We start from the raw sequence: 25,832 nt of genomic DNA on the forward strand, positions 1-25,832 counted from the left end.
TTTAAAGGTGTTGGGGAACATGTAAAAGAAGGGTGTTTGCATCTTGTGTTAGTCTTTTTCACTAGATTCTTTTATGAGGATAGTGAAACTGGCATGTTGGTTTTTGGTCCATTCAAACATTTTAAAATTTATTAGATTCTAAATATTAGAAGTGGTAAAAAATGAATGAGATTATATAATGAAAATGAATAAAGGAGCAAACAAACATATGGTCCTCAATGTTTTTCAAAGTGAAAATTAAAAGATGTTCTCTTAACTCTCCAAAGCATTTTTATGATATGCTTTTTTTTTTCTCTTCTTGTTTTGCTTTGATTGGATTGAGAGAAGCAAAGAATGAGTTTCAAATCGGGACGTTTACCAAAAAGGTATAAAAAAGAAAGAAAAAATTAGCTTGTTATGCCTTTTTCATAATTTTAAGATATGTAAACCATATTTTTATTTCAAGTAATATAGTGGTTAGACTTATATATCTTAAGTGTGTAGAAATGAAAAATTTAGAATTTGAACTTCTTCCCTTTTAATGATTTTTCTGATAGCTACCAACTAAACTACATTTAGGGAGCGTGCCCCCGCCATTTATATTGTGATTTAAATAGGAAATATGTCTTGTATAATGCTAAAGTCTCAACAAATGTGCTTATACTTTCTTTTTTGGCTTTCACCACCATTTTAATCTGGTTCGAGAGTCAGTTCTGCATCAAGTGGTTTCAACTCTCTTCCAATCGCAGTTGCGGGAGATCAAACCGTAATTCTTTCTACTAAACCAAACTAACTATTGATAATTGGTTATACTTCATGAATTTGCCAATTTGGGCACCCCACTTATTAAGTTTTGAATTGTTTATAAACACTTAAATAGGCTTTACACAAGACTCAAAATAGATAATACCTCATAAAAGTGTTGCTCAAACATGAGAAACAATGGACATTTTCTAGTGCACAACAATTAGTTGTTCGGTTTTGAGGGGGTCCGAGAATCATCACATCGGGCCTTGAATAACTACATAAGTGAGTTGAACACCATATTTTAACCCAAAACTTTAAGGTATTGGATTTATGGGTCATCTCACTTATAAATCATTCAATATTCACTGTTTCATCCGATGTGCGGGACTCAGCTCACACTTGAAATATCAACATCTCCCCCTCAAGTGTGAGTCCATCCAAAATAGATAATACCTCATAAAAGTGTTGCTCAAACATGAGAAACAATGGACATTTTCTAGTGCACAACAATTAGTTGTTCGGTTTTGAGGGGGTCCGAGAATCATCACATCGGGCCTTGAATAACTACATAAGTGAGTTGAACACCATATTTTAACCCAAAACTTTAAGGTATTGGATTTATGGGTCATCTCACTTATAAATCATTCAATATTCACTGTTTCATCCGATGTGCGGGACTCAGCTCACACTTGAAATATCAACATCTCCCCCTCAAGTGTGAGTCCATCCATTATTTTATGGGTATGCTCCCCATCGAACGAAAACTTTTTCATCTACTTGTACCGCCGTTGGTGTGCCATCAACGGGACACGCCGGCTGAACACCCTGTCAGGAAGACTTTCGACACAAGGAGCCGGATCAATAACCATCGGCCCTAATACCACTGTTGGGTCTTGAGGGAGTCCGGGGGATCATCATATCCGGCCTTGAATAACTACATAAGTGGGTTGACACCACACTTTAACCCAAAACCTTAAGGTGTTAGGTTTATGGGTCCTCTCACTTATAAACCATTCAACATTCACTATTTTATCCGATGTGGGACTCAGCTCACACTTGAAATACCAACATTAGTTTTGTTTTCTTTGGACAAATTCAATTACTAGAAAATACAAGGCAAACTTCCCAATATCATTCATTTCAAGCTCAACGATGTTACACCTTTTGAGATTAAAAAGTTTCCTCATTATGTACTAATATCAACAAATCATCTATGGATATATTTGCTGGTAATGTTAGCTTATAGCTTATAAATTTATATGATTAAAAAAGCACTATTTGGTAAACATTAAGAGGTTATAACTTATTTTAATAACTTATAACTTATTTTTCAAACACTATTTTAAGTAGCTTATGAGCTTATAGCTTATTATTTTTCTTCTAATTTTATCCATGTCATCTCACTTTAAAAATATTAAATATTAATTAAACATATCTTTTTTTTAAGTCATTCCAAACTTTTAAGCTAGTTCAACCGTTAATTTTACCAAACACTACAAATTCAATCAGGTAGCTTATTTACTATAAGCTAAAAACTAGCTTATAAACTATTCGCTATAAGTTCATACCCTATAAGCTAACTTATCGGCTAACCGCTATTTTTTGTCAACCAGAGCCTATGTATAGACAAACAATCAACAAGATTTTTTAAAGGAGAAACAATCAACAAGTTATTTGTGTGAAAGTTATATAGAGTTGTCAAATAAAAAAATATCTCATGACTAAATCAAAATTCGCTAACATTAAGGGTAAACCAAAATAAGTTTTTAATGTGAAGCAATGTTTTAAGAACCGGACCGGACCGGCCGGTTCAACCGGTTCAACTGGGAACCGGACACAGCAGCGGTCCGGGCTAGTGCTGAGAACCGGTAGTCTGCAGAACCGGAAAAAAACCGCTTGAAACCGGTACGAACCGTCCGGAACCGTTCGAACCGGTGAACCGGGGGCGGTTTGAAAAAACCGGGCGGTTCGGAATCTTTTGAAATTTTTTTTAAAAAAAAAAAAAAAAAATTTCAATTTTTTTTTCGTTTTCTTTATTTAATATTTTTCTGAAGGAAACAAAGGAGTAGTAAGGAATTAATCCATAACCTATATTGGAAAACCTATATTAAAATACAATTTAATGTCAACCCACTTGGGTTGGTGCATTGGTATTGGCTTGGGACCTGGGAGTGTGCTCCTCTTGAGGTCTGAGGTTCGATTCTCTCTGGCGCCAATTTGGGTAGGCTAATTTAGCTTCTTCAAAAAAAATACAATTTAATGTCTAGCCTATAATTTGAGTTTATTGGAAAACCTATTAAATACAATTGATACAATTTAATATAATTGATATACTTTTCTGATATGCATTGACCAGCATTGTTTACATGTCTACCTTATTGATATGCATTAATATGCATTCATTGATATCTTGATATTTGCCTTAATTGTATAATATATTCTTAATTCTTAACAAACAATTTTAAGTTTATATGATTATGTAAAGTTTATATGATTTTGTCCAATTTAAAGTTTAACAATTTATATGAATTATGAATTTTGAATTTATGTATAATTATTTGGTATAAATTATGCATTTTGGATTTATGATTTCTTTATTTTAAGTTTCTAAATTTTCTATTTTGTTAATGTTACTTTATTAATTTGTTTATTAGTTGTGAAATAAGAAAGTTATATGAACGGTTCAATATAAACGGTTTAATAACGATTGAACCGGTCCGACCGGTTGACCCTTGAACCAGTAGCCACACCGGTTCGACCTCCGGTCCGGTTCTTAAAACATTGATGTGAAGATTCTCTCGTTTGGAATATGTTGACATATGATTCCATATAAATGATGACGTGACATCGTCAGTGAGAAGGTAAATCAAAATTTGCTAACATTACGGCGGACAAAAGGACGAAATCTTAAGCTCACGTATTCAATGAGGGGGTAAAGAACAAAATCTACACATTACAGAGGAGTAATCGAAAAAAATATCACAGAGAATAAACCAAAACTCGTCCATATTACAAGAGATTACCTATTAATCTTTTTTTATAAGAAATTTTTTTTCACGTCAAAAAATTGGAGCCTATGACCAACTTTAATTTTGAGAGCCTTTTTGTGGGCTCTTTAGCATTGAGAACTTTATTATTTTAAGTATGTGGGATGGCGTTAAGTTTTAAGACATCATATCTCTTATTTTCCTCTCTTATTTTCCTCTTAACTCTATCTCTCTTATTTGATACATTGATTATATAGCAATTCTTGCATTGGAAAATAGAGGAGTCGGTCAAACCTCATGTTCTACTTGGCGGTATTTTGAATAAGTACATATTGATAGTCTCTTTCTCTCAATTTACTTCAAATCTTGGTGGCGGATTACAAACACTTTCAACTATATAGTCAATTAGAAAATGCTTAATTGACATCCAATATAGATGTTTTCTCTTTCCACCTCCCATGAATCTTTTATACCCCCAATATTTCAATTTTGTCCTTGCAAAAAAATTCGGTTCGCAGAAACCGAATTTTTTCTAGTGCAAATTCAGAGTAAATTTCGGTTTTTAGAAACCGAAATTTGTTTTCAAGGCAAAAAAAAAACTTCGGCTTCTACGAATCGAAGTTTTTTCAAGTGCAAAATTGGAAATTCAGGGGGGATAAAAGATTCACGGGGGGTGGGAAGAGAAAACATCTCCAATATAATTCATAACTTGCAAAAATTTTGTATCATTGAACTGTTTCCATTCTGGCTAACCATAGGAAGAATGACTTCGTCCCGTTTGGTCCTATTTATTTTTTAGTTTTTTTTATTCTCCTTAAAAATAGTAAAAAAGTAAAAAATTGTGTTTGACCTAACTTCTTCTTATTTTCTACTTCTTTACTTTATTTTTCTAATTCTTTTAAGGAGAAATATAGTCAAATACAATTTTCTACTTCTCTATTTCTTTTAAGGAGAAGTAGAAAAGTAATAAATAAGTAGGGCCAAACGGGGTATGGAATCCGGTTTGGTAGATATGCCATGTATGAACATTTCAAAATTAGAATCAAACTTGCATGCACACACTTCTTCAATGTGCATTGTGATGATTGTTAATGGACGAAATTACGTTCTTAACTTTATTTTAGGTAACAATTTAATCCTTTATTTTTTTTATTATAATATTTTAGTCTATTTTTATTATGGATATGAATTTCAAGTTTCAAATTTATAGTTTTTTTTCTTTCTTTGTTCACTTTCAATCATAAATATATATTATGCCTAAAATAATATAATAGATTTGAAGCGTGAAAAATCATACACAAACATAAATAAAGGACCAAAAAGGAAAAAAAATGACGTAAAAAAAAGATAAAAACTAAATTGTTACCTAAAATAAAATTAATTGCGTTTGATTTGTAAAACAACAAGGACTGGACAGAACAAGATAATACAGGACAGAACAAAAATGTACCGAAGAGATATAGAGCGATAATATTTTTATATTCGAAAATAAAATGAGTATTTTTGTATTTTTTTATAGTTGTACTATGGACAAAAAGTTGTACTGTGGTTCAGTGAGGGACAAGAATTCTTTTTTTTGTCCTGTCCCTTGCTACCTAATTTGTCCTGTCACATAATCAGTTTCAAATCAAACAGGATACAACAAAAGTTGTCCAGTCTAGTCCCCTATTTTTTACCAGAACAAACGCACGTGTTGCTTTTAACATTTTGTGAGGATATATTTTTATTTATGTTTTGGACTGACTCGTGGTCCAATCCGGGTTCAACCTTAGGCCCATTTCCATAGAGGTCCCGTCCAACAAGAGTCTCTGCATAGCTTTGGATCAGCTGCAACTCACAACAACTCACTGAAGATACTCAATTCTTAACGTCCCCTAACCTCGACATTCATGAGGTCTTTTTTAATGGCTCCTTCGTTAATATTCAACGACTTCTTTCTGCAAATATTCCTAAGAATTTTCCTGCAGATTTTGTACTAAGGAATCGGTTTCTTACGGATTTGATATTTTCAGAAAAATCCACGGATATTCCCAATTAAAATGTTTGCAACGCATACCGCGACACCAATGAAGCCGACACTAGTTGGAACATGTTTATAAAATCAGAAAACTATTTAAAGTCACTACTAGCTAATTTGGTCATTTGGTGGTTTCACAAATAGATATTTACGTCAAAGTTATAGTAGTAGGTACAGCAAGGTACTAATCATATGAATTGATTATGATATTGATATTGATAGCCATCTGCATGCCTAATTAATCAACCATTATTTGGATTAGCATGGCATTACCAAAACATAAAGTTGAATTAGCTTGACTATAGATTTTCATTGACAATTGACTATTGATTTATAAGAAAATTTGTCATTTTCTTATTATTATTGATAAAAATATATAATTTAAATTGTAATTCAATTAATGTCTTCGTCACAAAGTATGAGTAACTATATGGATTTCCTTTCTAGAAAAAACTACAAAAGAATTATAGACAAAAACTGCAAAAATAATATTCTTGCAATTTAAATATTCTTTTAGTCATAATTAAGTTTTCTTTATATAATCTTAAATTAGAGTATCATCTTTGCACTCTAAATTTATTCATTATTATAAAAAGTTTCATGATGGTGCGTTTGATCTGCTAAAAAATAGGGATTAGACTGAACAACTTTTGTTGTACCCTAATTGATTTGAAACTGGACAAATTAGGTAGCATGAGACAAGACAAAAACAAGATTTTGTATCCCTCACTGAACCACAGTACAACTATAAAAAATACAAAAATACTCATTTTATTTTCGAATATAAAAATATTATCGCTCTATATCTCTTCGGTACAGTTTTGTCTTGTCCTGTATTATCTTGTTCTGTCCTGTACTGTTCTGTTCAGTCTTTGATGTTTTACGAATCAAACGCACAGTAAAAGAACTATCCGAATGATTTCAATTATTCACGACAAATCTTAAAATATGCTCAATTGCCTATTGGATGCCTATTGGACAAAACAAATAAGCATGAGATTTTCATTCATAGCTCTAAATTGGTGGAGAATAAATGTAATATTTGATTTTGAAACAGGATGTAATATCATTTAAGACTGCACAAAAAACAAGACATTTCAAGACACAAATATCAACTCAAATAACATGAGATTAGTCCTCAAAACACAAATATTTCTCCGACTCTTCTCACCCAAAATTAGAGTATCATCAGCAAATTGTATATGGGAGAGGTGAACAACAAAAGTAGCTTCAAAATCCATTTGATACCCCTCAAACAAACTAGTGACAACTGATGATTTGAGCATGACATTTAAACCCTCGAGCCATCTCAAACTCATTTGTCGAACATCTCTATTTATTTGATCTAACACATATCATAATCCAACGTCTCCATTTATTTGAGAATCTCATATTTCCCATCACTGAATCTAAATACCCCCATTCAACCGAATCATATGTCTTCTCAAAATAACCTTAAAAAGAAGCAACTCATGTTTACTTTTTCTTAGTATCATCAACCACTTCATTAGCAGCCATCCAAAATTTGTCTCTCTTCTACAAAAACAGATCGAGTGTCTGAAATAACCTTATTAATAAGAGACTTCAATCTGTTAGCCAATATTTTTGCTAACACCTTGTACATGCACCCTACCAAATATATAGGGTGAAAATCTGATATTTCTTTTTATTTTAGCATTCGCCACTATCGAAGTATGAACAATAAAAGTGCGATTTGACCCTTCCACCAACCTGCTATATTAGAATAAAATTCTAATAGAAATCTCATGAAAATCTCTCTTAATATCCATCCAGAATTCTTTGATGAAATCGAAATTAACCCCATCAAATTACTAGGGCTCTTAAGACTATCACACTACTTGTTTAACTTCATCTTCAGTAAACAGACGTTCCAAATAATAGCATTTATTTCATCGATGAAATTAAACTATTTTTTTTAATGATATGGGTTTAGTTTAATTAATGATATGAGCTGAGTTTAGTTTTAATTTTATATAAAATAAAATAAAAAAATTAATGTATAAATAACTCCTAATAGTAGTTTAGACTTCATATATTCAAAAAGGGAGGCAATCCAAATATTTAATTTGAGTTTGAATTTCATTTGGCTTTGATTTTGTTACTTCTTTCTGGCTGGTTCCCCCACCTTCGCGGCAACTTCCCTCTTCTTTTCTCTCATTCACAAATTAAATAAAATAAATCAATTAAAAATAACAAAAAAACCAACATAACATAACAACAAAAAATCAAATATTAAAAAATATTTTCTCTTTTGAAATTTTCTTATCTCTCTTATATTATTATTTTTTCCTTTCTGTTTTTTCTTTTTACCAGAAAAAACTGCGAGATTCAATTCAAAGAGAAAAAAAAGAAAACAAAAAACTCAGAGACCAAAAAATATGAAATGATTAACAACAGAAGAACCAATAATATAAACAAACCCTTTCTAAAACGCATCATTTCGTTCTCCGCGTTTCGCATCGGAACCTGAACGATTCTCCGATAACCGTCGCCGACTCTTCTCCGGTCGGCTTGAAAACTTGACCGATTGTTTCTTCCTCTTTCGATCTACTCGTAGCATCGATTTGGAATCGATTTCTGGATCTGAAGATTCTTTTTCACGATGCCGTCTCACGCGGATCTGGATCGGCAGATCGAGCATCTGATGGATTGTAAGCCTTTAGCGGAGGCGGATGTCAAGGCGCTTTGTGAACAGGCGAGAGCGATTTTGGTGGAAGAATGGAACGTTCAACCGGTGAAGTGTCCGGTTACGGTTTGTGGTGATATTCATGGTCAGTTTTATGATCTGATTGAGCTTTTTCGGATAGGTGGAAATGCTCCTGATACTAATTATCTCTTTATGGGAGATTATGTAGGTTAGTTTTTCTTGTTCAAATCTTTAAATTATCTTTTTCTTTATGTAATTATTTATTTGATTTTTGGTTTTATGAGCTGAATTTGATGTATATATGGTTTCATTTTTTGGAATTTTTTGTTTTATGAGATGAATTTGATGTATATAGGGTTTCATTTTTGGTTTTGGTAATTTTTTGTTGTTGAGATGAATTATTGGTGGTGCGTTGAAATTGAGAGTATTTTATTGGTTTTTGATGAATTTTGGTAGTTTTTTGTTTTGCAATAATTGCCGTTTATATATGTTGGAGCCTTTTATGGAAATAGTTTTGTTTATGATATTTTCTGAAAAATGGAAACTGCTCTGTTTAGATTGTTACATTTGTTTGACTTATTGGTGAGTGATTGTTTAAAATCGTCGGGTTTGCTGTGTAACTATTGATGCAATACCATTCAGCATGTTTCTTTCAGAATCTGTTGATATGTTAGCTAGTTTGGATCCATATCAACTTACTAAGGCTATTTTGTGATCATGTTTAGATAAAAATTATTCGGGTTGTGCATTAGTTTGTTTTATGGTTGTGTTATTGTTGCATGAAAAAATCTTGATCATTTCTTTGGTTGGCCTCTGTATGGTGTTATAAGTTATAGCTAGATGTCACTGTTGAAATCTATAATAGCCTCACTTTTTTCAGCTCCTGGATTTAGTTATGTGCCATTTGTTTCAGAATTGGTTGCCGAAACTTGCCTTTTTTACTGTCCTTGTTGGTCTCCCATGTATGATAGATTTTTGGTTTAAAATTGGAAATGAAGATCGTGTTATGGGGGTGTGGTTACTAATACTATCACATCGTCGGGGGTTAGGGCGGTGCAGGTGTGCAACACAATTAAGAAATGTGGAGATATAAGTTTGAGCTCAAAAAATTGGATAAATGTAAAATGATCTTGCTAGTTGTGATTTTCATAGTATTTTATGTTTGTGTAATATAAGAGTGTTGGGTGATGACAGAAGGGAAACGCTGTTCATTGAACTCTTGATGGACAATGAACTTGAAACTTGTATGAATAGATTTTATAGGATAATATTCAGTGTGGAGTGAAGTTCTCTATGTCATTTGTCAAAGTGTCTATACTTTGACGGGATTTGCTGATAGCATAAGAAGGACATAAGTGATTTTTCTGTTTGTATTGAAGCATCAAAATTGAATGTTACTATAATGTGTTTTAGGGAAGTTTATGAGGCTTAACAACTTAATTATTTGACTATTACTAGATTCAGATGTAACAAGCTGCCAACTTTGGCCATAACCATCCTTTGATTGACATATTTCTTCTAATTATATTCATATTAGATTCTTTGCATCTGTGGGAACTACTACAATCCCTTAATAATGCTGGCTAAATTTATATGCAGATCGTGGGTACTATTCAGTGGAGACTGTTTCACTTTTGGTGGCACTGAAAGTTCGTTATAGAGATAGAATTACAATTCTCAGGGGAAATCATGAGAGCCGTCAAATTACTCAAGTGTAAGAACCCTCCCTTCTTGAATTATTAATTGTTATTTGCGTATGTAAATATTATCACGTTTACGCCGAAGTTTCATTATAATTCCTGCTTAAAGTTTAAGAATAGGCTAATGATGAGCATCTCCATTTTCTCTATTCATTGGGTTTGTGTTATAGAACTTTGCCGGTTGGCTCCATCTATCTCACTGCAAAGTTCAATGGGGTTCCACAACTTGATTCTTCTAGTCATATTTTGACATTCTTGTTTTTCTTTATCTTTCTCATTATTCTCGGTGATGCTGTAGATAGTGTTTTAGTCATTTTCTACAACTTTAGAGAAAGAGTTGTGAAGTGTGTGGTAAATGGATAGTATACTACAATACAATGGCACCATGTGGCACATAAGTGAAACATTATATCTGCTTGAGATGCGTATCTGAGTGAATGTGCTACTTTGTAAACGCAAATTATGTGGTTTATGCTTGTCTTTGAATGCCAATTAATTATTTGTTTGGGAGGATATATATTTGGAAAAGATAAACTTAATCTTCGAACATAAGAAGCATAAAAGGGGTTTTATATTGAAAGTTGTTTATTTGTTTTCTTACTGTTTCAACCATATCCTTCACCAGGTATGGCTTCTATGATGAATGCTTGAGAAAATATGGAAATGCCAATGTCTGGAAATTCTTTACAGACTTGTTTGATTATTTACCTTTGACTGCACTCATTGAGAGTCAGGTATGAGCTTAAATATGTTAAAAATGTTCCTTTGACTTCTTTATACCAGTGTCTAACATCCTTTTTGTTGCAGATTTTCTGTTTGCATGGAGGTCTCTCGCCATCTTTGGATACACTGGATAATATCCGCGCCTTGGATCGCATACAGGAGGTTTGTGTGTTATTAAATGGCTATTGTAATTGGCAAGATCTTACAATTGCAATTTCTTTAATACTAAGAACATTTTTATGCTAAGCATGCTCGAGTTAAAGATCTTTTTACCCCCTAATGTATGGTATGAATGAACAGTAATGTATTTCATTTGACATTGCAACTTGTGAATCTTTATTGTAGTTCGTAAATGCTTTTGAGGTGTTTCATTTCATCTATAGTTTAGAAAGGTGTATGCATTGTTCCAGCTGCTCTAGGTGGTTTTAGAGGTTAACTTGATATCTTGCCTGACAAGTGACATCTTGTGCCTGTGCAATATAGGTTCCACATGAAGGACCGATGTGTGATCTCTTGTGGTCTGATCCCGATGATCGTTGTGGTTGGGGAATATCTCCACGTGGTGCTGGTTATACATTTGGACAGGATATAGCTGCTCAGTTCAATCATACAAATGGTCTCTCACTGATATCTAGAGCTCACCAGCTTGTGATGGAAGGATACAATTGGTGCCAGGTGACTGACCTAACATTTTGTTTCATTTCAAGGATACCTATTACTATCTATATACATTAACTGTTATTTTGATTTCTCTTTTAGGAGAAGAATGTGGTGACTGTTTTTAGCGCTCCAAATTACTGCTACCGATGTGGGAATATGGCTGCCATTCTGGAAATTGGGGAAAATATGGATCAGAATTTTCTGCAGTTTGATCCAGCTCCGAGGCAAATTGAGCCTGACACTACACGAAAGACACCGGATTATTTTTTGTAACTTCATATATCTCTTTGTATGTAGTTACACTTCTTTCTGCTGTTACTGTAGATTTGTCTTTAAGAAAAGAGGAGTTTCAACTGTTTAAGTGGTGGAGGGTTATCATCATCAACAACAACATAATTCTTTCTTTTTGGAGTTTGTCTTCTGCTGCCGCTGCTGCTGCTGTCTTATTTGGAAAAGAAACCAATAGAATTGACACAATTGGTATTGTATATTTTTGATAGGAGGAAGCAGCAATAACATGGTATATCTTGTGCTGTAATTTTTTTTCTTTTAATTAAATCTCAAGTTAGAGAGCAGATTTTTGAGTTGTGACCATCATGTTCATTTAAGATTGTGAGTGGTGACAAATGCAGGTGTTGATTTTTTACATAATTCAGTGATATTATATCTTATCATAGGTTGGGTTGGTGGATGGATACTGTAGGTGGTTGTTTATTTTATATTTTTTTTAAAGAGAAGGTAAATAGTTGTATTCATTAGTACCTATGAAATATCACTTACATTTCTTAAGAATTTATGGAGAAATTTATAAATTTATTTTTCATTAAATTTTGGAAGGAAAAAAAGTATTTTTGTGCTTATCAAAAATTGTTTTTTTAAATATAAATTTGAACCTTCGTACTGTCCACTGCCTTGTAACTTTGTAAGCTAGATTCAGAACTCTTGACTTGGATTTTTTTCTAAAAATGGATTATTTTTTGTTACACTTGTGTATAATTTTAACTGTGTATTTAGAATACTCATATTAACTACTTTAGCTGCAGTTAGTTTCTTCACGTTAACTTATATGCTGTACATTATCCTATCGTAACTTTATTTGCTTGACATGTTAGTCTCGTGTGCTTTACGCATATGTGCTTCTTTCATGTGCTCCTCTTGTAAACAAGACTAACAAGGTCACTAAAGAATGTGAAACATTACTTGTAAGGAAATTGCTACGGTCACACATTCCAACACAATCTTCTTTTGACACACTCTAATGGTAATTAGTAACATCATCAACTTATTTTAATTCCTTCACCGGTTACCGGTAGCAACTCATCGTTCTCCATAAATTCCATGGCACCTTCTCAGCTCTCCATGGCACATGTTCTGTCAATGGCTCCTTTTAATTTGTATCCCACAACCTCTGTCGTCTTTTTCGCTCAATATGACCCATCTCATCCCTGTTTCCTTCATTTAGGCATAGTTTCTGCCCATGGCTCCATGGCTCTAATCTATAACTGAAAGAGTGCAACACAATTTTTCAAATCAAGAACATCTGTCTCTATTTATGCATAAATTATTTGAAGATGTGATTGATGTTGTCAAAGATGGACACTATGGATTCTGGGCTATTTGTGGGCTACTTGGTCGGTCTGTTGAATCTCATCGCATCATCTGTCTCAGAGCATTATCTCAGCTTGTTTGAAACACAAGACGATTCAATTACATCAAGCATGCTCTGACTACTATGGGAGTCGGTCCGACACAACAAGGTAATTAGAGCTGAGAATCGGCCGGGTTCGGTCCAACAAATTATCAAATCGATATAAACTGCAACCTCTTAATTTGGACCCAATACCAACTATTTACATCTTCGGTTTGTTCAGCTGGTAGATCATACGGGTGACGGTAGGACAAACAGATTATATTGAAACTTTGTTACTACGTTTAAAATTCCATTGATACATAAATTTCTATTATTTCAAATAATTCAACACCTCGTACACAAGACAACAAAAGATAGAAGAACAAAATGAACAACAGAGAGGATGAAATGCAATTACTTTACTTAAAATTTGTATATCCTAAGATAATAGTAGATCTACTAGATGAGAAGTTGAAATTAAAAGGGTAAATAGTGTCATACCCCCCTGCAAAATAGGCGAGTTTTGCGTTACCCCCCCTGCAAAATATTTTTTTGAGATTACCCCCCTGCAATGTCAAGATTCCTTGCGTTACCCCCCTGGCTCAACAAGTGGGCATGTGACATGGACGAATCTTGACGTGGCATGACACGTGGAAATTAATTTATTTTTTATTTATTTTTAATTGCCAACTCAGTAATTATTTATTTTTTAATTAAAAAAAATGAAAAAAACTTTTTTTTTTTAAAGAAACTTTTTTTTTAAAGAAATCTTTTTTTTTTTAAAGAAACTTTTTTTTTTAAAAAAACTTTTTTTTAAAGAAACTTTTTTTTAAAGAAATTTTTTTTTTAAAGAAATTTTTTTATTTAAAGAAACTTTTTTTTTCGTTCCGTTCATATGCAGCGATTGTTCTTCGTTTTCAATTTCAATTTGGGGGTTATGGCAAAGCGATTGTTCTTGCGTTACTATGTGATTGCAGTTTTTTTTTTTTGGTTACTCTATTATTATTAGTTATTATTATTATTATTATTATTATTATTATTAGTTTTTTTTTCATCTTCGTTTTTTTTGGTTACTCTATTATTAGTTATTATATATATATAAGAATTTTTTTATATATATATAATAACAACTTTTAGTTAAAAAAAAAAAAAAAAACTTTCTTTTAAGTAAGTTCATAAAAATATAACAACTTTTAAGTTTTTTTTCATTTTTTTAATTAAAAACCCACATTAATTAATGAGTTGGCAATTAAAAATAAATAAAAAATAAATTAATTTCCATGTGTCATGCCACGTCAAGATTCTTCCATGTCATATGCCCACTTGTTGAGCCAGGGGGGTAACGCAAAGAATCTTGACATTGCAGGGGGGTAATCTCAAAAAAATATTTTGCAGGGGGGGTAACGCAAAACTCGCCTATTTTGCAGGGGGGTATAACACTATTTACCCAAATTAAAATAGACCTAGAATATTAGAGTATATTTTACACTTTCTTCAACATATTACAAGGTTATACATTCTCTCATCTATCAAAGATGGATAAAAACAACAAAACGAATACTATGTGAGAGAGAGAAAGAGAGAGAACAAGAAGAAGATGCACTCGAAATCGAAGAAAAAAATTTAATTTACATCTTAATTGTTGTTCGGTCAAATTTGGTTATCAAGATGTAAATTTTTAGAGACTTGCACCCGCCCGTAACAACTTTTTATTGAATACCGTTAATTTTGATGAGTCTTAATAACATATCAAATTATTTTCAATTTCTCTAAAAAATGAATAGGTTAAATAACACTTTTGATCCTTTAAGTTAATTTTAAGCTTCATTTTAGTTCTTGAGTTTTTACTTTTTTTTCCATTTTAGTCGCTTAAGTTGCACATATTATATAATTTGATCTTTAATTTATTTTTTTTCGTTTCATTTTGGTACTTTAAATTAAGAATATTTGACACTTCAATACTTCAAATTAAAAACTTGACAATTTAGGCCTCCTACTAGGAACTAAAACATCTTAATTTGTCATTTAAGGATCCAAAATATTTAATATCCATAACTTAAGGGCCCAGTTCGAGTTCTAGACCTCCTTCATTTTGGTATTCCTCCAGATCGAGTTCTAAAACTCGAGCGAGGTAATTTTTGGTCTTCAAGAGCGAAGTTTTCTCTCCCGACCCCCCCAATTCTTTTATACCCCCCGAAAATCCCATTTTGCCCCTTGCGGTATAAAATTTTTTTGCCAAAAGACTTCAGTTTTTACGAACCGCAGGCCTAGGACTTCGGTTAATATAACCCGTTCGCTGAATGACTTCGGTGAACGTTAACCGGAGTGTTTCTATATATAAATACTCTGCTGTCAGTTCTTATTATTCACAAAACGAGAATTTAAAAAGGTTACGGAAAGAAGATCAATTTTTGACGCATTTGAGGCTTGAAATCAAGATTGAAGCATCATCTAATGGATTCAACACGCACCAAAGCACAAAACTCAGGTAACCACCGATTTAAATTCGTTTTTTCTTGCTATCATAGGCTCTGTTTTCGTAGGGGTTCTGACAGTAACCCTTCGGGGAATATAAACCGAAGTCAAGTTATGTGACCTTCGGTTTATACGAACCGAAATGTTGATCCTCTGCCTTAGGCTTAGGCTTGGCTTGACTTGACTTCATATTGACTTATAAACTGTACTTCATATTGACTTGGCTTTATTTTGGCTTCATATTGACTTCATAGTGTCCTATGTGTTTAATTAGTGTTGTAATAAGATTGTAAATATTATGTATGGTTGATTGATTGTTTTTTCATTTGCGTATGCTGTAGTTACGGAAGGCGAAATTAACGAAGTTGTCGAAGTTAGGCGACCTGTTGTGCTTGGCCTTTTTGCAACGGGCATTGTTCCAGCTGATCAACCAAGAAGTCCTCCTAATGTGCCGCAGCCGATAGAAATTGACACATCGACAACGTTGTCACCGTCAAAACAGTTGGTGCAGGCAGTAGAGAAACTCCGTTGGTGATTGACTGATCATTTGGCCTATTTTGATGTATTTTATGTTGTTATATATTTTGATGTAACGAACATCCATTTTGTAATGAAATGATTCGAGATGTAATGACATCCATTTTGTTATGAAACATATTGGAGTGATTTGGTGTTGTTTAATTGTTTGTGTCGATATAATGATATTGGTGTTTGAAATAATTTTAATGTTGTATACTTGTATGAATTTCTATTCCAATATGAATGTGTCTGAATGAACAGCATTAACAATGGATTTCGCGTGGATGTCATTCCATGGAAGGTCGTGAGTTACAATATCATTGGTTGTCATGAAAATATATTTCGGTAATTAGGTACCGGAATTTACCCAGATTTCGGTAAATATCTGCCGAACCGGCCTATTTCCAGTGAACAGCCGAAATGTTCGGTAGATTGGTACCGAAGTATGGTGATATTCCGGCAAATAGTTACCGAACTATATAGTTCGGTAAACATATGCCGAATCCTACAAATTCCAGTGAACCACTGAAATGTTCGGTAGATTGGTACCGAAATAAGGGGGTATGACAGTTAACTTCGGTGAATATTAACCGAACTCATAAACTTCGGGGAATGCGAACCGAAATATGGTTAAATTTTCAACTGTTGACTGGGGGTATAAAAGAAAACTGGGGGGTAGAAAAGATGTAAGCATATGCCTAAAAACTTGTTAAAAATCATATAAATAACTTAATCGATACGAACCCGTCAAATAATTTATGGTTGAGATTACACCGACACTTTTTGTGGTCGAGATTGGACCGACAATTTTTTTTTTTTTGTTTTTTTTGTGGTCAAGATTACACCGACATTTAGTTGTGGTTAAAATTACACCGACGAAATTATGTGGCCGTAATTAGATTGAATGTAGTATAAAACCGCCGTATGTGTATAGTTGTGAAAAACACGTTTTCACAATTACGCAAAATGAGTGCTTCAAATCGGTTTGTTAATAACAATAGGGCGACATCTCATGCATTTTCAGTTAAGTTTCGCGGTAACGACGAGTTGTTCTGCGTTGACCTGTCGAACAATTTGACGACTATTCAAGCTCTTAAACGCCAGATCGAAGTCATGTATCGCTTCAAATACGGCAGACAAATCAAAATAGATAAAATTGCGTATTACGAATCGACAATCGATCTGGCCAGTGACAATGTCGGTGGATATGATGAGCAACCGCGAAAATACGAGTGGAAGGAGTTGAAAAATGATGACGATGTGAACGACATGTTCAATGGGGTAGAAGTGGATCCGAAGTATCCACGTTTGTATGCTACCTTAGTAGTTACAAACTGAAATTTTGTTATTCATGTTGTTGAATTCTCAGTTATGTTATCGGTGCATTTTCGTTTACGTTATCGCTGATTTTTCAGTTATGTTGATGTTGACTTTTTAATTAATGAATGCTTTTATGTTGCACGTTTTTTATGCTCCATCTAAATTTTCTAAACGCTCGCCAAACGAATCAACACCCACCTACCGCATTTAAGCCCACCTAACTCCGTTAACTACCAATCCACCTCATTAACGCTCACCTACCGCCATAATGTGCACCAAACCCATCTTTAAATTCATGTGTTTTGTTGAATTCAACACTCGACAGAAAAAAAATAAAGGGAAAATGGATGTCTCACTCACACAACGAATGAGATCTACTCTTGCGGCAGTTTACTTTGGCGATGGAAAACCGCATTTGTTTCGAATCAATGACGGTGAAACGTTCGAAGGTCTGAAACAGCAGCTGTACCAACTGAATCGCACCGTAAACAACCCGAACGACAATAGAACGGTATCAAATCTCCTGTATCGAAAGCCATCAATTGGTTCTGACGGACGCGTTGCTTTCACTCGTATGACTGTTGAAAACAACGATGATGTTGAAACTATGTTTTCAATCTTCGAGCAGTACTCCTCCACGGGGCCTATCGAGCTAGATGCGACACTGACAAGATCAGTTGAAGCCATCCTTGCTTGTCTTGTTGGACCGGAAGACCCAAATTATGTTACTAAGTGATGCGACCGTGTTGTTATCGTTTTGTTTTTTAATTTGCCTAAGTGTGTTTCCTTTTCATCTTTGTTGTGATTTTTAGTTTGCCTAAGTGTGTTTCATTTTCTTGAAGTTATAATTAATACTAGTCGGTGTAATTTCAAAGATTTCGATGAGATTGAATACCAAATTTTATTTCGGTAAAAGCATACCAAATTATTCCCAGATTTCGGTATTTAGGTACCGGAATTTTCACTCGCTCACTGGAAATACGTAGTTTCGGCAAAAATTTACCGAACTCGTTATTTCAGTAACTGAACGCCGAATATTACCCAGATTTCGGTAATATCCTCCCGAATTTTTCTCTGGCTCACTGTTTTTGTATGTTTCGGCAGAGTTTTACCGAAATAAGTCTTTTCCCAACAAATGACTTTAAACTATGTATCACCCGTGTGATCATATCCACGCGAAATCACCTGTTCGGATATAATCGTATTTCAAATGAAATTCATACATTCCAATCCAAATCCAATAAAAAAACAAATTAAATAGAAACCGCATTCAATATAAATCCATGTTCATACATCCCAAGCAAAATGAAATTATACGGACAAATTGTTCCATTGTACACGGCAGGATTAAAAAAAAAAAAAAAACATAGCGAAAACAAAAAATAAAAAACTACAAGCTGCTTGCTCCGGCATCTTCCGTTGTTGTCTTCTTCTTCTTCTTCCTCTTCTTTGTTCCTTCACCCGAGTCTCTTTTCCTCTTCCGTCGCACCAAATATGCATCCACAGGCTCCAAATCAGTGTAGGCTTTTTCAATAACCACCAAAGCATCGGCCAAATTGAGTTGACCATCGAGCGCTTTCCTCAAATCCGCTCGAACCTTCTTAGTCACTTCGGACACGTCGCATTCATCACTCACGTTGTCCTTCTCAAGGTTAGCATGTGTTGGTGGATCCGCTTCAACCGGTGGCAATATCTTCGGATGAGAAACACGGTATAACCATGGAATGTATCCGGGTACGGTATCAAATGCACGCACAACTTTTGGTCCTCGTATCTCCTCTGTCACATAGTTGGCAGTCAGGTAGGAAGCAAATGCATCAGCAATCGTAAACCGATTCATACCAGCCTTTGCAGATACATCAGGGTGCCTAGGGATAGACTGGACATGTCCAAATTGTCGGAGGACACGCTCTGGCAAGTGTGGATTGATAATAGCACTTCCACACATAATCCAACCAGTGTACCAACTGATATCTTGAAAGGGCCTGGTTTGCCGGTGCTCCTCATATGGGCAAAACACCACTTCATCCATGCGCATTGTATCCAATGCAGACCTATGCTGCCCTGGAAATTTTGGTCCTTTTAAAGGCAAAAATCTTGCCGCATAGGGATTGTCGTGGGTGTATCTCTCATCAACAAAACGTCCACCAAAAGTTTTGAAATGCGCCATAATCCAGGCCTATTGAAAACACATGATATGGGTAAGCAAAATATTTAATTATAACAACCGACATTCAGTTAAAAGGCAAAACACATTTTGAGTTTGTATGTATACCTGAAATAGACAGTTATAACCACCATGATTTCCACATCTCGGGCGGCTTGCAGCATCCAAGTAGTTGTACAGATATGCCAGCCCAGAAGCACCCCAATTCCACGTGTTAACTAAACTGAGGTCTCGCAAGTAGGTAAGAAAAATGACGTCCACGTACTGTATACTTTTGTTGGTGAAAATGGTTGCATCGATCAAGTAGAGCAAATAGCATCTAATGGTGCATTCCCTGAGGAATTCCACATCTTCAGCAGGCTTCTTTAACCTTTCAGCTTTCAAGGCATCCTTCAAATTATCAAGATACAAATCCTTCAACGCCTTAAACCCTATATGTGCTCCTTTCATTTTTTTAAACTCTTTCTTGCACTTACTAATAGGGAAGTTCAGATACTCTACGCACATCTCTTCACCATCTTCCTTTGTACATGACGTTCCGTTGTGGTCGAGCATTTTTCCGGTAATCGGAATATGAAGCAATGAGGACACGTCGTCCAAGGTTATAGTCATCTCACCAATAGGAAGATGGAAAGTTCCGGTCTCAGGATGCCATCGCTCTGCAAATGCCGTCAACAGACCCCAATCGGTGTGATTGTAATTTGTCCGCCGCAGGGTTTCGAGTCCGGATGCATTAACGACATTCCAAAACCACGAGTACTCTTTCGGACATATCTTGAAATTGTTGATTTTTTTCCCGTTGTTCATTACCCTCAAATACCGGGATTGGAGCTGCAAAACATTACACTTCATTACACTTCATAACAATTGACATCGAAAATAAATAGTGTTATCTGAATCGTAACTTACCTCTCCTTTCCACAACGGGACAGCAACATGTTTTCCAAATCCCGGCAACAAAGACAAGTCAGACGGACCACCATCATAACATGTAACTGGTGGTGGTTTTACTCGTGGTGGGTTCCTTCCTTGTGTTACTCGCGTAACCTTTTTCCGTGGTTTTTTAGGTTCTGGTGGTGGTTGTTCAGACTCCTCTTCCTCCTCCATTTCTTCTTCCGTTTCGTCATCCACTTCTTCTCCCCCTTCCTCCTCCCCCTCTTGATCCGCTTCCTCGTCAACTTCTTCTTCCCCATCATCATCCCCCTCTTCATCCGCTTCCTCGTCCGCTTCCTCCGCTTCCTCATCCACTCATTCCTCCCCTTCCTCTTCCCCTTCTTCAGAAAAATTTTCTTCCACGTCTTCATTCTCCTCTTGCGATTCTGCATCCTCCGGTCGAGGCTCATCCGTCGTGGTTGAAACTGCTTTCCCTTTAGCTCGACTTGGAATTTTATCTACATTGACTGCAGCCTGTCTACGTGCAGAGCTATGTGCTTTGCTTGCACCGCCACGTCTTGTTCGGCCAACTTTGTCGTCCGTCATGATTCCTACAAGAAAACAGTCACCATAAGTATCTACGAAATCAATACTCATCGGTTACTCATTCAAACAATTTTTATACATAAATCAATACTCATACAAGCATTTTGTCAAACACTTGGTGCACATAAACAAGAATACAAATCCAATTCATATGCCCTAAAATAAATTACCCTATACAAGTCCAATCATATACCCTAAATTAAAATACAACCCCAAATTTAGTGGAATCAAAACAATAATCACGAGCATTAACAAATCAAAATAAAAAAATAAAAAATAAAAAAGCAAGAAAATGAGAGAGTTGAGTTTGAAAACTTGCTTGTAGAGATGAGTTTGGTGATTATCAGAGAGAAATTGAATGTTTAGAAGAGAGAAATTGTCGTTCTACTGGTGAAACCTTAAATTTGTGATTGAAACCTCCAAAATCGCCCTAGCCTCTGTTACAAACCGTTTTCGCGCAAAATAGTGAAGGTTTTAAGTTTTTCCTAATATATTAGTTAATTTCGGTAAATGCGAACCGAACTATAGCGTTTTCGGCAGTTGTGTACCGAAACTCACCCAGATTTCGGTAAATAGTCCCCGGAATGTTCATTGGTTCGCTGGATAGGACATATTCGGCAGAACTATACCGAACGTTATTTTCGGTTACTAGGTACCGAAATGTACCCAGATATCGGTACGTGGATACCGAAATTTTGTTTGGTTCACTGGAATATGATCTATTCGGCAGAAATCTACCGAAATGTATATTCGGTTATCAGGTACCGAAAGTTACCCATATATCGGTACCTGGATACCGAAATTTTCTTTGGTTCACTGGAATTAGGTCGTTTCGGCAGAAATCTACCGAAATGTATATTCGGTTACCAGGTACCGAAATCTACCCAGATATCGGTAACTGGATACCGAAATGAATTGCATAATTTTTTTTTTTTTTGGGTCTTGCACGTTTATGTAACATCATAAAATATCATAACATAGCTGAGTATTAGACACATCACGTTAACGGAAATTAAAAAAAGGTAACGGGTAATTAAACGTAGTCAAATACACCAAATTGTTTGAATCAAACTACATCCAAATTCGACAAATTCAAATAATAAAATTACATTAAACAACAACTGAGTTACAATATTAGCTAAGCCTACTCTCGAGTGTTGTACCGTCTCCCTCTACCCCGCTTAAGTCGTCGACACGTCAAAACAGGAGTTCCTTCCACCGCCTCACCTTCGCGAAGTGACCTCTCCACCTCATCCCTAACACCACGGCATACCTGAAGCATATTAGGGTCATTCCTTGCTTTCGCGGCCTCTATCAACACCTCTAAGTTAGGTGGCCTTGGTGGTGACGCCGGAGCTTGTACGGGTCGCATAACTGGATGCGACACTTTGTAAAACCATGTCATGTATCCAGGTTCATGGTCCCATGCGCTAACCACAGCCTGACCCCTCATCTCTTCAGCAATCATCCTCAAATCCAACTCCTCCATAAAAACGCGATCAATCTCACATAGGGTCATCCCCGGAGTCGCAGACAAATCCGGTTTTCTTGGAATGCCTTGGACATGTTTAAATTATCTAAGCACGCGTTCAGGCAACTGCTTTGCTTTCAAATTACCACATCTCAACCATCCAGAAAACCAGCATGAATTTATCAAAGGGCGGACGTGTCGGTGATCATCATATGGACTGAATACGCAGCCGTACGTCTGAATATTATCCAAACTGTTTCTATAGCTACTTGGTTCCCTATGTCCAGCTCCGGGAACAAACTTTGCATTTCGAGGCATGCCCTCAGAATAGATAGGATCCTGCGCCCACACACTAAGTCTCGGAAAATGAGAAATTATCCAGCCCTGAAAGCATGACAAACAAGTTTCATTATATTGACGGACATTACATATCATACATGTTGAATAATTTTCGTAAGCGCACGTTTATGTTACCTGAAGCAAAGACATGTACCCAGCCATCTGATTCACTGTCACCAAACACGCATCATCCAGATAATGTTGCAAATGAACCAGAGCAGCAGCACCCCAATTCCATTCACGGACAGCCGACAAATCCTGAAAATACTGCAGGTATACTACGTCCACGTAGTAACTGCTTTTGTTGCTAAATATGGTACAACAGACCAAAAATAGCAAGAAAGCCCGTATGGACCTGTCCCTATACAGCTTAATCTCATGCGCCGACTTACCTTCAGCAACAACTTTATCAGCTAATCCGTGGTTAACACTATAGATATCCTCCACGTCAGAATGCTTCAGATGGAGCCCGTTCATTTTGGCAAAATGACCCATAACAACATTCCGATCAACTCCTAGAAATGAATTAACCATGTCAGCCGCTTCATCCCTTGACATTTTGCCATGGTTCAGAAACTTTCCCTCGATCGGAATATGCAACAGACACTGGACATCGTCCAATGTGATGGCCAGCTCACCCAATGGAATGTGGAATGAACTCATCTCCGTATGCCATCTTTCAACAAATGCCCAGAGGAGCCCGTAGTCAAGCACGCTAAAATTAGTCCGGGTAAGCGGCTCCAAACCCGATGCTTCAACCACATCCCAAAACCATCTGTCCGTGCGGCGGGACGGTTTTTGTATATTAATAACTTTTTTTCCGCTGGCGATGCAACGTAAATTTACCGCTAAAATCTGAAAAATTCCAATAACACAAAAAATTATCGAGCTAACGTAATCACAACATTTTTAATAAAATAATCGTCGTATTTTAAATTGGTTTACCTCTTTGTCATTTGGGTCTGCATACCATATCGGAAGAGCCATATGCTTATCGTACTCAGTTAACAAGGACAAATTCGTCGGTCCTCCTCCAAAACCTACTTCATCATCATTACGTGAACACTTTGGTGGTCTTCGGCGTACTGGTTTGCGCCGTTGTTGTCGAGGTGGTTGTTGCGGTGGGTCTTGCGGTTCATCTTGCGGTGAGTGTTGCGGTGAGACTTGTGGTGAGACAAGATCATCATAATCAAAACACGCATTTAAAAATTGGTCGGCATCAAATTCATCTTGCACCACCAATGATTGTCCTAGACGTGTCCGTCCACGTGTATGCGACCCACCCGCCTCGGCATCATGTGTACCTTGCCCCGGAGTTGGTCCTTTGCGACGACCTCGTTTGGACGGATGATTTGCAACAAGCTCTCTACGAGCGGAAGCATGTGCATTGATTGCCTTTCCATGCCTACCCCTAGGTAGATTTTCTTCCATATCTATACATAGATAAATAAATTCACAATCAATACAAACAATTAATCTATGATAAATTCATACTTATAATTCAATCGAACACATGATTCTTGCAACAATGGAAACATAATTCAAATGGAAACATGCATTCATATTCACTCGTACATTTTGACAAACACTTAGAGTACACTATAACTCAATTAGCTTCATATTCACATTTAACTCAATTAGCAACATTCATTCATGCTAGTATGTAACCAATCTAACAACTAACCAATAATCAACGATTCAAACAACATAATCAACAATTTAACTCAATAATCAGATATTGAAATTTTGGAATTTTTATAGGGAAGAACAAAAAATGAATTTGAAATGTCATGGTGATGAGGAATGCATAGAATGACAAAAAAAGGAAAGAAACTTACTTGATGAAATGTGATTTGAAGTTGGATGTTGAAGTTGGCCGCAAATGTGTGGAAGAAAGGAAGAGAGGAGTTTTGTGGTTTGTTTTTCAAAATAAAACGAACCTACTGAAATTGTTCATATGTAAGACAACTTCAGTTAATATCAACCGAAGCAACCCTACATTCGGTTCGCAGTTACCGAACGATGTCAACACCACGTTCGGTTCGCAGTTACCGAAATGTTTCAACATGTCAAAAGACTTCGGTTTTTATAAACCGCTGTACCCCCAAGGGTAAAAACGGAAATTCAGGGGGTAGAAAAGAAATGAGGGGGGTCGGGAGAGAAAACTTCTTCAAGAACGCATGACAAACTTATGTGCTCATGTTATATTCATTTATTACCTCTGTATATCTATATTATGTTCAAAACTTCTTATTTTTATTGAGACTAAAATCAGCAATATTTATAGAAACAAAACCTTATTTAACCCTGAAATAAATACCAACAGTAACACTATAAAGATGAAACCAGTTACCAGTTAAAATTAAAATGAATTAAAAAACTAATGTGTTAGTATCTGTTGCCTTATGGCTTGAATTCTGTACGGTGGCTGTACTGAGTCAAGATCCATTACTATAGTTTTGATGTTTTAGATATATAATAAATAGAAAAATGCTTAACATTACGAAAAATGAAGGCAAGAATGGCAAGAATGAATCATGGCAAGCTTTGATTGGTTATTCCACCCATGATTTCCGCTCCACACATACTGAATAGTTTCAACGCATTATGGAAGAAAACTGACATGTTGCTATTCTTGCATTTCTTAGGCAAAATTCATCGTACCATTTAGCATAGCTCTAATAAATAATAGGAACAACAAAGTGTCACATTATTGCAAATTTCCAAAACTTTAGTAATTGCAAAAATGGAGATATCCTAACTCGGCTGTACTAGTGCAATACTGCAGACCATTTCCTAAGTCGGCTGTACTAGCAGTATAGCAACTCCAATGAAACACACATTTGCATCTTAGTCATTTAACTAAATCTCGCTTACCATCTCGCTGCACCAGACACGAATATTGCTGCAGTTGACTTCGATAGTCTGGTTGTGTATCCAAACTTAAAAAA

At 35.5% G+C, this 25,832-nt stretch overlaps 3 protein-coding genes across 3 annotated transcripts; 2 read left to right on the forward strand and 1 right to left on the reverse strand.

The window, feature by feature from the left end:
- Positions 1–7,783: 7,783 nt before the first annotated feature.
- Positions 7,784–12,178, forward strand: LOC123907812 (serine/threonine-protein phosphatase PP2A catalytic subunit). Its single transcript, XM_045958187.1, has 6 exons — positions 7,784–8,606; positions 9,998–10,112; positions 10,724–10,832; positions 10,906–10,983; positions 11,305–11,496; positions 11,581–12,178. The coding sequence occupies exons 1-6, from the start codon at positions 8,354–8,356 to the stop codon at positions 11,752–11,754; spliced, it is 921 nt and encodes a 306-aa protein (XP_045814143.1). The 5' UTR covers positions 7,784–8,353; the 3' UTR covers positions 11,755–12,178.
- Positions 12,179–17,768: 5,590 nt separating this feature from the next.
- Positions 17,769–18,161, forward strand: LOC123904391. The gene has a single exon (XM_045954064.1). It carries the CDS (start codon positions 17,769–17,771, stop codon positions 18,159–18,161), a length of 393 nt encoding a protein of 130 aa, XP_045810020.1.
- Positions 18,162–19,972: 1,811 nt separating this feature from the next.
- On the reverse strand, positions 19,973–20,699 carry LOC123904392 (protein MAIN-LIKE 1-like). The gene is made up of 3 exons (XM_045954065.1): positions 20,502–20,699; positions 20,053–20,423; positions 19,973–19,982 (listed from the first exon to the last, which is right to left on the reverse strand). Exons 1-3 carry the CDS (start codon positions 20,697–20,699, stop codon positions 19,973–19,975), a joined length of 579 nt encoding a protein of 192 aa, XP_045810021.1.
- Positions 20,700–25,832: the final 5,133 nt, after the last annotated feature.

The sequence above is a fragment of the Trifolium pratense genome, linkage group LG2 (genome assembly GCF_020283565.1).
Source record: "Trifolium pratense cultivar HEN17-A07 linkage group LG2, ARS_RC_1.1, whole genome shotgun sequence".
Taxonomy (NCBI): Eukaryota; Viridiplantae; Streptophyta; class Magnoliopsida; order Fabales; family Fabaceae; genus Trifolium; species Trifolium pratense.